The sequence below is a fragment of the Corvus brachyrhynchos genome, unplaced genomic scaffold (genome assembly GCF_000691975.1).
Source record: "Corvus brachyrhynchos isolate BGI_N302 unplaced genomic scaffold, ASM69197v1 scaffold178, whole genome shotgun sequence".
NCBI classification, from domain to species: Eukaryota; Metazoa; Chordata; class Aves; order Passeriformes; family Corvidae; genus Corvus; species Corvus brachyrhynchos.
In genome coordinates, this window is record NW_008239304.1 from 1,154,779 (window position 1) to 1,168,627 (window position 13,849).

The 13,849-nt window shown below is 35.6% G+C and overlaps 1 protein-coding gene across 5 annotated transcripts in view; it reads left to right on the forward strand.

Annotated features, from left to right (window-relative positions):
- The window catches only part of SPOCK3 (sparc/osteonectin, cwcv and kazal-like domains proteoglycan (testican) 3), a 187,920-nt gene that overhangs the window by 79,552 nt on the left and 94,519 nt on the right, over positions 1–13,849 (forward strand). For 2 of the 5 annotated variants that reach the window (XM_017740642.1, XM_017740643.1), the window contains exons 2-4: positions 13–21; positions 113–158; positions 12,018–12,132. In XM_017740642.1, the coding sequence (XP_017596131.1) occupies positions 12,050–12,132 (83 nt within the window). In that variant the 5' untranslated portion in view covers positions 13–21; positions 113–158; positions 12,018–12,049. Of the gene's footprint in view, positions 1–12; positions 22–112; positions 159–3,948; positions 4,024–12,017; positions 12,133–13,849 lie in introns of those variants that run through there. The other 3 variants (XM_008638585.2, XM_017740640.1, XM_017740641.1) reach the window with 2 other exon arrangements.

Consider the following 13,849-nt stretch of genomic DNA (forward strand, 5'->3'; position numbering starts at 1 on the left):
TGCGTTTTCTAGGAAGTAGAGGTTGGTATGCTTCTTCTCTTTTTTATGATACTGTGAGCTTTTCGTGTACTCCTTATGTTTTACTAAATTTCTGTTGTTTCTCCCTCTCCAGGATGATTATTTTCGTACATGGAGTCCGGGTAAACCATTTGATCAAGGTAAGATTCCACTCCTAGTTATTTGTATGGGACAAAATTGAAGTAATTATATTTGTGCTTCTGTTCTAGAATACTTACGGAATTCTGTTAATTTGTGTAATTTTCTGTGTCTTCAAATAATTAATTTAAAGAGGACCAGAAAGTCAGCCTAATCATCATTTTACATCTGTGGTTTTTTCAAACATTTACTGATTAGAGAAAGAGGTGGGAGCATTAGAAGCCTCTGAAGTAGCTTAAAGTTTCCCTTGGATAAACATGAGGTTTGAAAGATTTTGTTTTATTTACATATTTAAGTTAAGAAGTGATGTGTTTTCAGTAGGACATCTGACAAAAAACAGGCACAGAATCTAATATTTGTCTTTTGCAGTCAAGAAAAAATTATTAGGATTTTGAATGTCTCTTTATATCCATCGGATAAAAGATGATCTAGAAACTAATTTTGGGAGTCTGTCATGTTCAAGTGATCTGTCTTGAGGCAAAATGCAGCTGGAGCTTTGGGAATGCTGCAGCACAACAGTTTTAGGCTGAGAATAATATGGGCAAATGCAGCAATTATTCCCATTACACATTCCCTCCCCAGGCACTGAAACTTAATATTTACTGTGAATATAATCCCATCCATGAATGTTGTTTCAAAGTGTATCGCTGCCGTTTTAGAACTGCTGAGAATCTTGAGACTTTTTTTAATTGCTATGAGAAATACTTCAGGGACTTTGTCTTTTCTGATTATACCAGTGGCACAAATGCAATGAACAAACAGTGCAGGGGCTTGTAAACAAGAGACCAAGATAAAAATATGTTGCAAAAGTAGTGTTTATTCAATTTAAAGAACTTTCTCCTCAATGGATAATGACTTGTAAGGGATATTATTTTGTTGTAATATTTGAAAAATCTGCGGCTCAAGGAATTGGTAGTTGTGCATATTATAAAAAACATTAGTGTCTTAAATTTAAGCCTTCCAGTCCCTAAAGGGGCCTGCATGAAAGCTGGTGAGAAGGGACTTTTTACAAGGACATGTGATATGACAAGAGGCAATAGCCTTAAGCAGGAGGAAGCTAGGTTTAAATTAGATATTAGGAAGACATTCCTTACTATAAGATGGGGTGAGATGGGGTGAGGCACTGGAACAAGTTGCCCAGAGAGATTGTGAACTTCCCATCCCTGGAGGTGTTCAAGACTGGATGGGGCTCTGAGTAACATGGTCTAGTGAAAAGTTCACTGCCAGCAGTGAACAGGGGCATTGGAATGATGATTTTTAAGTTCTCTTCCAAACTTAACTATTTTATGATTCTATGAATAGTGTTTTAATTCATTTTTCCATACTTCAGTGTATTTTGAAAGGCCTTCTTATGTTAATGTATTTAAGTATGTCAGAATTTCCCATGTAGACAGATCTGTGTAATTCTAATTGTATTAATAAGAGTGGCTATATGGAAATATATGTCCCACCATTCTAGGAGGGTAGCCCTTACTATGAAAATGTATAATGGTATTTATTCCTGGGCTGCAAAATCTATTTTAAAAGATGGAAAAATACTATGATTTGCATTGCAATCCACCAGCACCATTTCTTAAAGTAACATCTGACATTTGTCCAAAAAAAAGAACTTGTTCCCACTGACCTCATTTGCTTGTATCCTTATAAGATAGAAAAACATATTTAGATGTTTTGACTATGTTTTATATGTGTGTATATATGTGTATACACCCCTAAATGTTTATGTATTTCTATAAATATCGCAATGTAACTTGTTAATAAACAATTATGTGGGGCAGGTATTATTGTTGGAATAAATCTGAGTGTTCTACTATCATATGTAATTACTGCTAAAAGGCAGGTTTTGCTCTTTCAGTGGTTTTAGAAATAAGCAAGTAGGATGTTTTGTGTTTAGGACTATTCCAAGTTGACTACCTTAGTAGCTTTAATTTATGTTTTATCAATTCTTACTCAGATTAACCTCCCCATACACGCACAATATTTTGTGACACATTTTCTCTATACACCACTTTTACATCAGAAGAAAATATACAGGATACTTCTGATACATTTTATTTTTAGACTACAGATGGTAGGAGAGCTTGAAGGGTGTCACTATTGAATGAAATCGCATACACAAGGACACTGGTATAATTTTTTAAAGTGGAAAGGATGTTTTCCTTTGCTCAGTAGAATTACCTTGGAGGAAAAGTGGAGTATATTAATGCAATTGCAAAAATGCAGAATGACATTTCTGTGGAGGTTGAACGCCCTGAAGGTATAGTTGGTTTGTAGATGTATTTATACTTGTAGACCATTCCATTGAATTATTTTTGGCTTTTGTTGTTTCAAAAACTGTTTCACTCATATTAATGTTTGCCTTTTAGCTCTTTGTATTTCAGCTACCTAGTTCTGTAATAATTTGGGTAACTAAGGATATCCAAATATATGCAAACACATCTCTATAATTTGCAAATACATTTCTGTACTGTGAACTGAAATAATTTACAGTCATATTCAATAAAATAATTTGATTCACTCATTTGCAAGCCCTGGGAAGTCATAAGGGAGTTAAATGAAGATCCATTAGTTGAAGATTGAAAAGAGCCGTGTACATTTAACTTCGCTGCATTTGATATGTTCTCTCATGATCTAGTTTTTGTAGCAGAACTACTGATGTTTTTAAACTAGAAATATATATCCATCATTTCCAAGATAAGTTGCAGTGCTTTGCAGTTAAAATGTATCACATAGCACTTTAAAATGTCTCAGATAAAGAAATAAAACTGTCTTTATAGGAGAACACTATAAATTTCAAAAAGAGCAGAACTGAAAAGCTTTTAAAAATATTTTGTGCTTATTTACTATTAAGACTAAACTGTTTAATCTGGTGAACAATTTCCCCTTTCAGGTATTTAGATATGTTTAGGAATCCTGCTCACTATTGAAGTACACTAAATCCTATGGTAAAGAGATTCCCACTGCTTTTTGATACTTTCAGCTAGCCCTTGCCTGGGAAGATCTCTTGTAGATGTCTGAGGAACTCTTAATTGGTGCTTTTTCTTAATTATCTGATGCTGTGTTTAAATGATTTTTTTATGATTTCTCTTTTATAAATTCATCTACTGTGGTAACACCACAAAAGTGCCTGGCCCTATACAATTCACAGACTTGGCTCCTGACTCAGGTTCACTGGATAATGCACATCTGCTTCTCTAGTTATGGCTTAAAAATTGTTTCAGTATTTATTTCTGTGGGATCATCAAATGGATTCTAAATTTGATAGCTATTTTTAAAAGAGGCTGTAGAAAGGATTTTTGAGGCTACACTTAGCCCATAATAAGGGGTTCTGCTTGCCTTCAGTTGCAGTCTAAGCCCTTATTCTTGCTCTCTGACGCCTTTGCTTTATGTCCTGATGTTAGGTCTAGAGTCTCACCATATTGTGGATTATTATAAGATAAAGTAAAAAGTGGGCTTTTTGTGTGTTTTTAACATGGCTGAATCCTGGATTCAGGTGGCTGCTCAGTCCCACAAATAATTATGACAGAAAAGTGGAAATGCGGTGCAGGGTGACGATGACTGGCCGGAGGTACAGCACCAGAGCTTCCAGAGCTGGCAGTGTGCTGAGCAAATGGTGTGTGGAACTGTTTCTCTGCAGTTACAAACCTGCTAAAATTTAGTCCTGCAAATCTCTTGCTTTAGAAGTCCAGCTTTTCTGTACTGTGCTGGGATATCCCAGGTAATGGTCAAGTCCCTGAGGGCTGCATACTTGAAAATATTTTAATGTGTACTAGGACTGCTTTTTCTTTACAGGCTCACTTAAAGGCCTAATTTCCTTATGTTTGCCAAAGAAATTAAATAAGAAGGCATGTAAAACAGCTAATAGAGGTAGGTATTTAGAATATGAAATTAGAAATTACATTACTTTTTAATGGTGAGGGAAATAGTTTAATAAATCCCTTTAAAAGAACCAAACAATAAGCAAAGACAGTAAAGAAGAAAAAAAAAAGGCTGTACATAGTTTTACTTGAATAACAGAATGAAACTTGAAATATTAAAAGTTGTCTTTTTGACCTGTTTAACTTGTTTATAAAACCCTGTTAATCAGTAAAATTACAAATATAAAGAATGTTAAGGCGTACTGTTTACAGAATGTATTTTATGTGGAGGTTATCATTCAGTTTTACCAAAAGTACATTTCCTGGTCCTTTTTGTTATTCCAGACTTCTTCAAAATATATTTATATTTCTGATGTATTAGATACTTCATACAAATAGTCTACTGGATTCTGGTTTAGTTGGTTTACAAAATTTAAAACCTGAATTTAATTTATCAAAATCAAAAAATTTATCAAAAAATTTAATTTTAAAACCTTGATTACAGTAAAATGAAATGATGATTTAAATTCCCTCTGTAACTGAAGAATACGTAATGAAATACAGAAATTAGAGTTCTCAAAGAGACAAAAATAGAATCCTTAAGGTTGGATAAGACCTCTAAAATGATTGATTCCAACCTTAACCCAGCACTTCCAAGCCCACCACTAAACCATGTTGCTGAGTGCTACACCTACAGATCTTTTAACTAACCTCCAGGGACAGTAGCTCAACTGCTTCCCTGGGAAGCCTTTTCCAATGCTTGGCAACCCATTCAGGGAAAAAAAATTTTTCTACTGTCCAGTATAAAACTTCCCTGGTACAACTTGAGGCCATTTCCTTTTTGTCCTATCACTTGTTAGCTGGGAGAAAAGACTAACTCCCACCTCAGTACAGTCTCCTTTCAGGGAGTTGTAGAGGGTTATAAGGTCTCCCCTAAGCTCCTTTTCTCCAGGCTAAACAACCCCAGCTCCCTCAGATATTCCTCATCAGATTTGTGCTCCAGACCCTTCCCCAGCTCTGTTGCCCTTCTCTGGACATGCTCCAGTGCCTCAATGTCTTTCTTGTAGAGAGGGGCTCAAAACTGAATATGGGATTTGGGGTGCAGCTTCACCAGCGCTGTATCTTATAGCATGCTGTTTTCCAAGAATAATCATCTTGGCATGTGAGATAATAGGTGGGAGAATTTTCAGGAATATGCATTTCTGCTCTTACATGTCTGGAAATGTTTCTTTGGCCTCCTTGCCCAGTTTGAAGAGCCTAGAAGTCAGTTCTGACACAGCCAGCATATCTCTAAATTACAATTTAGTGTATTTCGGAAAGGTTAATATAATGCTTAACAGTTTGCTAGTGATATATCACTATTGTGAATGTTGAAGTAGTCTTAAGGTGTTACTTCTTTTCTGCCAAATCAAGAAAGTGAACATTTTGATTTAAAAATAAAAGACAAAAGTGCTTCACTAAAGCTGAAACCATAAAAACTGCTGAAAACATAAAAAGGATGCCAGTGAAGTATGCACTTGAATTTCTACTTGCCTTAGTAGGTTTGGATATCTTTGCAGAATATTTGAGAGTTTCTTACTATATATAGAAGAAACTCAATGTAATTGTCTTAATTTTGTTGCTGCCTACACAAGTCTGAGCTCAAAATAACTATGTTCTTTGGCAATTTAAATAAATAGGATAATTTCTGAATTGTCACAGATCCTGATAAGGGGGGGCATTTCACTCTGATTATGTGGAGTTTCTCATTTACATCTCTTTCTGAGCTGTGGGTAACTTGTTCTCTTGTAAACTTTCAAGGAATAGCTGAAAGAGAAAGCACAAAATAACAGGCATGTTTTTGAAGCAGGGATCACAGATATTTGTGAGGGGGAGAATTTCTTACACTTTAGTCACTGCACAAAAAGTGTGGCTCAATGAAGATGATTGTTTTAAAGGGAGTGGGGAAAGAATGAGTGAAGTATTTGAAATCTTGAAAAAGAGATCAAGCTTTAGTGGGTTTGTTCCAGAGGAAGAACAGAGATTGGCAGATGTAATTTGATTTTATTAGCATTTATTTTAACTTACATTATCAGTACTTAGAATACCTGGCACCATGTTATGAATCAGTATAACAGCATTTTTATGTCCTTTTTAGAAAAACTTTAATTGCAGCAGTGAGCAAAAAGGAAATATGCAGTACTTTGTGTCAGATGGTTATAACTTGGTATTAGATGCTTGTTGGTTTATCAGAACTTTTGTGTAGTGTAACTACAACCATTGCAGGGCAGCTAGAGATTTGGTGCTAATGTGCCAGAGTGAGGTAATACAGAACATTAGGAACAGTGGTGCTTTTTTACAGAAGCCTGATAAAGAGACTTTACACAATTGTCCCTGAGTCATCTGTATGGAGACTTCTGAGCACTTGTGAGAGTAGAATTTCTTGGGTAGAAGCTACCTCTGTACACACAGCCACCTTAATTATTGAAGCACTTGCTCACAAGTTAGAAATCAGACTAGACAACCAATGATGTTCAGGGATTTGAATCTCAACTTTTAATTACTTTTTTGGCCACCTACAGAAAAACCTGCACTCTAGTCTTCTTACTGAAGTTGTAAATTCATGTGTCCAGATGGAACTAGTGTTCAGGAAGATTCCTCTTGTGAACATCCAGCTGTAGTTACCCATTCTACTTTTTATGCTATATAGTAAATCTTACATGGCAAATACAGTCCCTGGGAAAAGAAACAAAAATATGAGATTCTTCTTTTTCAGAACATCCCCATCAAGTTACTGAGGTAGGTTATTTCTTGTTTATTCTCTCATTTTTATTTATAAATTTCAGATTGTTAGCTGCACAGTGATTCATTTTCCTGTTGAAGTTAAAAGGTGTTTATTCTCAGTAGATATGTTGCATAGTAAGATGGGGTTTTCTTGTTATGAGTCCACAGCAGTGTGGATTCAAGCCATCTGTGACTGAGGAGGGTCTGGATGTGCACATGCAAATTTTGAATGCTGATCACTGTACAGTTTAGGCAAAAGATAACCATTACCACTATTAATTTTAATTGAACATTTATCTGGGTTCTGTGTTAGCTGACAAGAGCAACTGAGTGTTTATGTGCTCTGCCTTGCTCTCCTCCCTACTGTTACTGGAAGCTGTGATGCTGGGGTTCTGCAATTGTCTAGACCCACAACACTTTTTAGTGAGAAATCCTGCTACAGTAGGTGAGAAATTGTCATCTTTTAAAATGGAGAAAATATACTGATGGTCTTTAGATGCCTTCAGGAATTGTGTGGTTAATCAAAGGAGGCATTATGAGTCATTCCCTTCTACAGCTCTGTCTGCCTTGGGTTATAACCCAGTCATTTGACCTGGTTATTAATATTTTGGTTAAAACTTTCAGATAATTTAAGGGTTTTTTTCTCCCTCCATTGTCAAATATGAAAACTTTGTAGGCAAAGAAGTCAAGTGTTGCCTTTTAAAGTAGAGGAACTAAATGACTCATGGGATGCACAAAGCGTAGCTGAAGTTTTGGTAAGTGGAAATAAAATACTTAGTTGCTTCTTTTGCCCATGAGAAATGAGTCAGAACTCTGGAGGAACAAAATAGACTATATGTCTGAAAGCCGTCCTTAACCTTTTTTCACCTTTCATTTTACTGGGAGTGGAAAGTAAGGAACATGTTAGAATACACTCAAAAGATTGTGGAATAATGATAATTTACTATGGTTTCTGTCACAGTGTTCCTGTTCAGAGTATTCCTATGTTACGGCTTGCCAGTCTTTATTTCCTATTACATTCTCTATAAAAATGATGTTCTGACTAATGTCAGTTTTTGGGAGCACTAGCTGTAAATTAACTTACAGAAGGGATGATGGGAAGCTTTTCTTAATTGCTTTTCCAAATTTGAACTATAAATAAAGAGATCCATTAGTAATAAGTGAATAAAGTTTTTGAATATTAATTGCTTCCTTAGTATGTGAGAAGAACAAATCCATAGTAATCTATAAAAGTCACCAGAAGCTCCTAATTGTGTTTTGTAATTTTTCAGGAGAGCAACTTTTCTTTTACAATGTAAGTTCTTAGAGAAATAGTAGATGTTAAAAAGTATTTTGTACTTTTGAAATGCTTTTTGTGACAGTGATATTTTTCTGCTTGTTGAAATTTGACATTTCATGGTATTGTAGCCCAGTATATGGACAAATGTATAGTAGGCATGTAGACAAATAACCTATAGCAAGTGCACTTTCCTGAATATTAGGAGCTGTGTAAAGCTGAACATTATCAAGTTGTTAAAGCTAAGATCAGACCTGCGTCTTTAGAAACTGGCTGTATGTGACAGTCTAGGAAGTCAGCTGTTACCATAATGAAGAGATGATTTCTGATAAGACTTACATAAATATATCTCTTACATCTAGAGTCTCCTCACCACAGTGCAAACCTTCACTTGTTTTCAATAGCAGTGTAATTGTGCTGTACAATTAATGTTTTCACTTCAATTATGGGGGGAAAAAGGCCTCTACTTTTCATAAATATGATGATATTTTAGTAAGTGTTAATTGGATAAAAACTTGGATTGATACCTGTTTCATGTTGAAGACAATAGCTGTGAGGAATACCTCGGTCCCACTGGGGGATTTTGACTCTTGGGATGATTTTTGGCGTGAACATTGTACTGTTTGAAAGCTACTTATTTTAGCAGAAATGGAAAGACACGTGGTGTTGTCTGTGCAACTCTGTATACTCTGAGTGAGATGAGAGAATGCCAGGAATGTTTTGTTAGGGATGGCTAGAAGATGCAGTGAGGAAGTAAAGACTTAGTGCCATGTATTTCTTGAAATGAGTTACATGCTTAGAGGAAATCTATGGTACTTTTCCTGGAATAAATGTATGCATTTTCATAATAACTAAGTTTAAGATATTTAGGATGACTCCTTGTAGACCAGACATGTAATCAGTTATGTCTGTGCATTGTAAGGGGAGTTCAGTTCTTCCCCAGCACAACGAACTTCAGACCCCATTTTTGAAAAATGTTTTTCTTGTGGTTTAGCTTTTATTTCTCATGAAAATTGTCCATTTGTCAGTTCCAAGTATCAAATAAACCAGGCTTTTTTAAAAAGGCATTTCCATACTTTTGTAAATATCTAATTTTTTTAGTCCTTTCAAAGCTGGCAAAATCACTAATGCGGTCTGATGTGGATGCTATGTACTTTATAGTACAGGGTTGACTAGAGCATCTGATATTCAAAGAAAAAGAAGAGGAAGACTTAGAATGGTTTTCACAGTTTCTAGCAACATTTCTTTTTGTGTTCTTTCTTGTTCCTCTGTCATGTTGTTAGTCCAGGCAGACATTGACCCTTCAGGTTAGCTAACTTTTTCACAGTCCAAAACCGTGCATTTTTGTTTCAGTTATTATCTTGTCTGTCCCTTGCTGTTTAAAAAAAAAATGTTTCCCAGGATATACATTCTTCTCTGACTTCTACATAAGTAAAACTGGTTCAGTAACTAAGAAAATTTCACAAAAAAACACTGGGAAAAGAGTCCATGTGTCACATGTAAGGTGAGGAAAAAGGGAGCTGAAAGCTGACAGAGAAAAAGTTCAGCAGGTGATGGAGTGATAATGTGAGTTAGTGGGAATGGCAAGACCGTGAGTGTTGAACACGCTTTTAAATATAAAAATTGTCTTGTGGTTTTGGCACCCATGGCTCTGCTGACCTTGCATAGATTGTAGCCCATACACAGTCCCATAGCCATCCTTGCTTTATACTGAGTATATACCTCGCCTGAGGTGATCAAAGGTAACATACAGGGTGTTTTAACCACTGAGTCAGCAAATACCAAAAGATTACTTTGGATCTGTAAGAACTGATGGTGTGTCCTGGTTTCCGTTTGATACCCATCTTCATGTTGTCATCAAGACAAAATGGGAAATTACTATCTCTTGCTTGTAAAGCAGAGTTCTGCCTGTAACATTTTGCCAAAATGTAACATTTTGCCAAAAGCATATTTTATGGCTAGCTAAATTTGATGGAAGTGTCAAAATACACCTTCGGAGTCCCAAGAAGTTTAGAAATGAAGTAACCATTTCAGTGGGAATGGTTACATGATCTCCCCTATTCATCCTTTTCCTGAAACCTGTTTTCTACTTGATACTGAACTCAGCATCCTTATTATGATTCCAGATTTCTCTTACTTATGTTTATTTATTCCATTAACATATTCCATTTTAAAAAAGAATTATCTGAAAATAGGCCGTGTTCCAGTATTGCTACTGCAGTGTCTCCATCAGGGAACATTCTGGGAAGTGGTACTTGGACCAGTACCTTAAATGATTATTTTTTCATGCTTACTAGGGACTGGCATTGCATTCTGCTTGACTTTAAGCAGAGAAAGTATTTGAAATGGAATCTGAAATCTAAAGGAAATTGGAGAAGGGTGTACTCTCCTTAATTTTGACTCCAACTCTCTTAACTTAGTTCAGTCTTTTTTTTTTTTTTTTTTTTTTTTGCAGCATTTGCTTCCCATTTCCATAGAGTTGTTCTGATCGGATTTATTCTGGATTACTTGTGGTAGTTTAATGGCTAGTTTGCTGTAGAATTAAAAATGTGTGGAAGAAGAATACATCTTTTCATATGTCTTTGCTGCAATTAACAAAGTACTTCTTTTCTGTCTGTATGGAATTATTATTATAGTAATGATTCCATCACTTTTCTACTTTGATGATAATATGACGTATTTGTTTTGCACAGCTGAATATATTAAGAAAAAGTGACTGACAAAGTCACTGCTCAGACTATATTTAATCACACTTAGCACTACAACATCATACATCACAATTGCAGCTAATGATCACCTTGGTTCTTGTTTTCTGGGTACATGTATGGTTAGCAGGCTTTGGTTAATATCATCTGTCAGGTCAAACAGAGATATAGTTAAAAGATTACTTTTGATTGTGAAGAACAGAAGAAACATAAATTTTCTTTCAGAAAATATATATAGAAGTGTATGCTCTCAGGCACATGGTGTCATTGTTGGGAATGTCGTGTGCAGGGCCAAGACTTGGACTTGATGATCCTTGTGGGTCCCTTCCAACTCAGAATATTCTTTGATTCTGTGATATTTTATAAGCACATGCAAGAAATGGGAAAAGAGCATTTCTGAAATACAACTGAACACTGGACAGTAATATGCTAATGTGAACAAGTACACAGGAAAACTGAATTCCAGTTGTTCATTGCTTTCTTGATTAAAAAAAGGATACCAATAGGGGTAAAAAAATCAGTTTTAGAATGCTTAAGACTACCTGAAAGGACACCATGGAGATCAGAGAAGGGAGAAGCTGATTGTTGTGAGAGATTAAATTGGCAGATGCTTTGTTATATTATAGCCATGTATGCATAACTACTCCAGAAAAATGCAAATTTCGTAGTAAGCAACAAAGTGCATTGTTTGGCTCTTCCAGTATTATAGCCAGAAATCACTCTTTGTAGTTGGAATTGTACTTCAGAAATAAGTATGGATAATGACTAAAGGACCAGCTAAAAACCAAACCAAAACAAGAAACAAACCACAGAGCAGAAACAGAAGCCTAGGAGGAGGTAGAATTTATGTTTAAAGATGGAGTCAGACAAATCATTCACCTGCATGTTTTAGTTTACTTTTACTAAAATCTCATCTGAGTAATAATTGCTCAGTAAATTCAGTGTCACTGGTCACCACTTAATATTGAGTAGGAAGAACCTGTTTGTGTCTTGGTAAACACTTAAGGAAACTGCTTTCAAGGTGGAAATGCCATTATTTGGGGATTACAGCCAGAGGGTGGCAATTGTAAAGAGTGTAGCAGGGAGTACTTTCTTACCTACACAAGAGCTGTATTTTTTCCTGGTTCCTTTCAGTCCAGCACTGGACCAAAAGCAGCAGGCCGACCCCCACCACATGCTGGGTGGCTTTTATGTGTGGTGTTTCTTGCCTTAATTTCGTATTCTAGATAACTGTTAACAACTTTCTAAAACTATTTTCAGCTTTAGATCCGGCTAAGGATCCATGTTTGAAGATGAAATGTAGTCGCCATAAAGTCTGTGTTGCACAGGATCAACAAACTGCTGTTTGCATTAGCCACCGAAGGCTTACGCACAGGTAAATACTTCAAAAGTTAATCCTATAGACATTTCTGTAGTGTTCATGACTGACTTGTAGACCATAAATCCATTATAATTTGTTTAGTTACTTAACAACATATGAGCAGAGTAGAAGTGGATTTTAGAAGTCGTTATATATGCATAATTTGATTATAATGTGTACTATTTCTTTTTTTTGAACTAGAAGGTATACATATTTAAATGTCGCAAGCTGCTGGTGCAAATACATTTAGGGAAATACTCACTGTGCCAGTACCAAATGAATAAAATTATTGTGATAGTATCCTACTGCTGTACATTACTTTGACATCATCACTTCTTATATGAAGCTGGAGAACTCAAAACTGCCTGTTAAAGTGTAGATAAAGCCTGATACAGTGTACGTTGTTTGAGATTGGTGGGGTTTTTCCCCTTTCTTTTTCTCTTCTTCTGTTCATTCTGATTTTCTTTGTGTTCTGGACTGGTTAAATGTAAGGAGAAAATATATGATAAATTCATGTATTTTTGTGGCTTTTTCTGAGGCAGAAATATGAGTATGTAGGACCTGAACTATACACGTGGTTGGATCATGACTGTTGCGTGGCAAGAAGATGGAGTCAAATTGCATTTTTGACTTGAGATTGTTCTTTATTTTGCACTTCACTGTGGGAAACAGGTCACAGTAGAATGGCTAAATTTCAATAAATTGATTTAAATAAGTGTCTGTTAAAGTGCTTTGCTCAGTAGGGGATGAAAAGAGCTGAGGAAAATAAGACTTCCTTGTGTGTTGGAAGAGGATCATTTCAAGTACAATTTTATGAATGACATAAGGAATGTTCTTCTAGTTATGTTAAATACATCCATCTGGAGCTTTTCAAACAAGCAAGATAGTACATAGTGAAAGGAAAAGTTTAAACTGTTCTTGATCTGCAGCTGCACTTAATTAACAAAAAAACTCCACAGTATTTGTAGAGTTACTCTGTTTATATTAAACAATCTCAGTGTAGAACTCGACATTTTAGTTTGATAAGGTACTATATAAGGTGCAAGAATTATCAGGCAAAGCTAGGTAGTCTAATTTCAATTGCACGTGAAGTGTCAGCAATGTATGAGTGTTAACTGTGAAGAGACAACATAATAATTTAAAATTTCTAAGAGGTATTACATGTCATGGAAAACAGTGGAAAAAATGGTATCTCCAAGTTAAGAATACTTGCAGTAGGTGATGACTGAAAATTCTTTTAGATTAGATGAGTATGCATGCTCTTGTTGAATTAAGAAACTTTTTGACATCAGCCTTCATCTGTGTACTATTCCTCCCACAGTCCTTGGTACTGTTTTACAAAGATAATATTTTAAAAGGCAAAACTTAGCTGATTATAGTGCAATTGATAATTGGAAACTTTGGAATGGCAGCAACTTTGTGATTGTTAAAAGCACTGTAAATCTAGTCTTCTAAAGTAGATGAAGCAATTTTCTACCTACCTGTGCTGAGCCAGGACAGGGTTTTCCCAAGCTTAGACCTCCCTGTTCCCCCAGATTACCACATACAAGGAGAAATCATTTGCTTTCTGCTTTCTTTCTGAAAAGGTTTTTCTTCATGCAGTTTCTGACCTTTCTGTAACATGGTGGGATAAAAGTATGAGTATCATGAACACAAGCAGTCGTGTCTGCTGGGTCTCTTTACTACCATTGATTTTCTTCGCCCAGCATGTTGTTCCTTCACTTGTACCTAC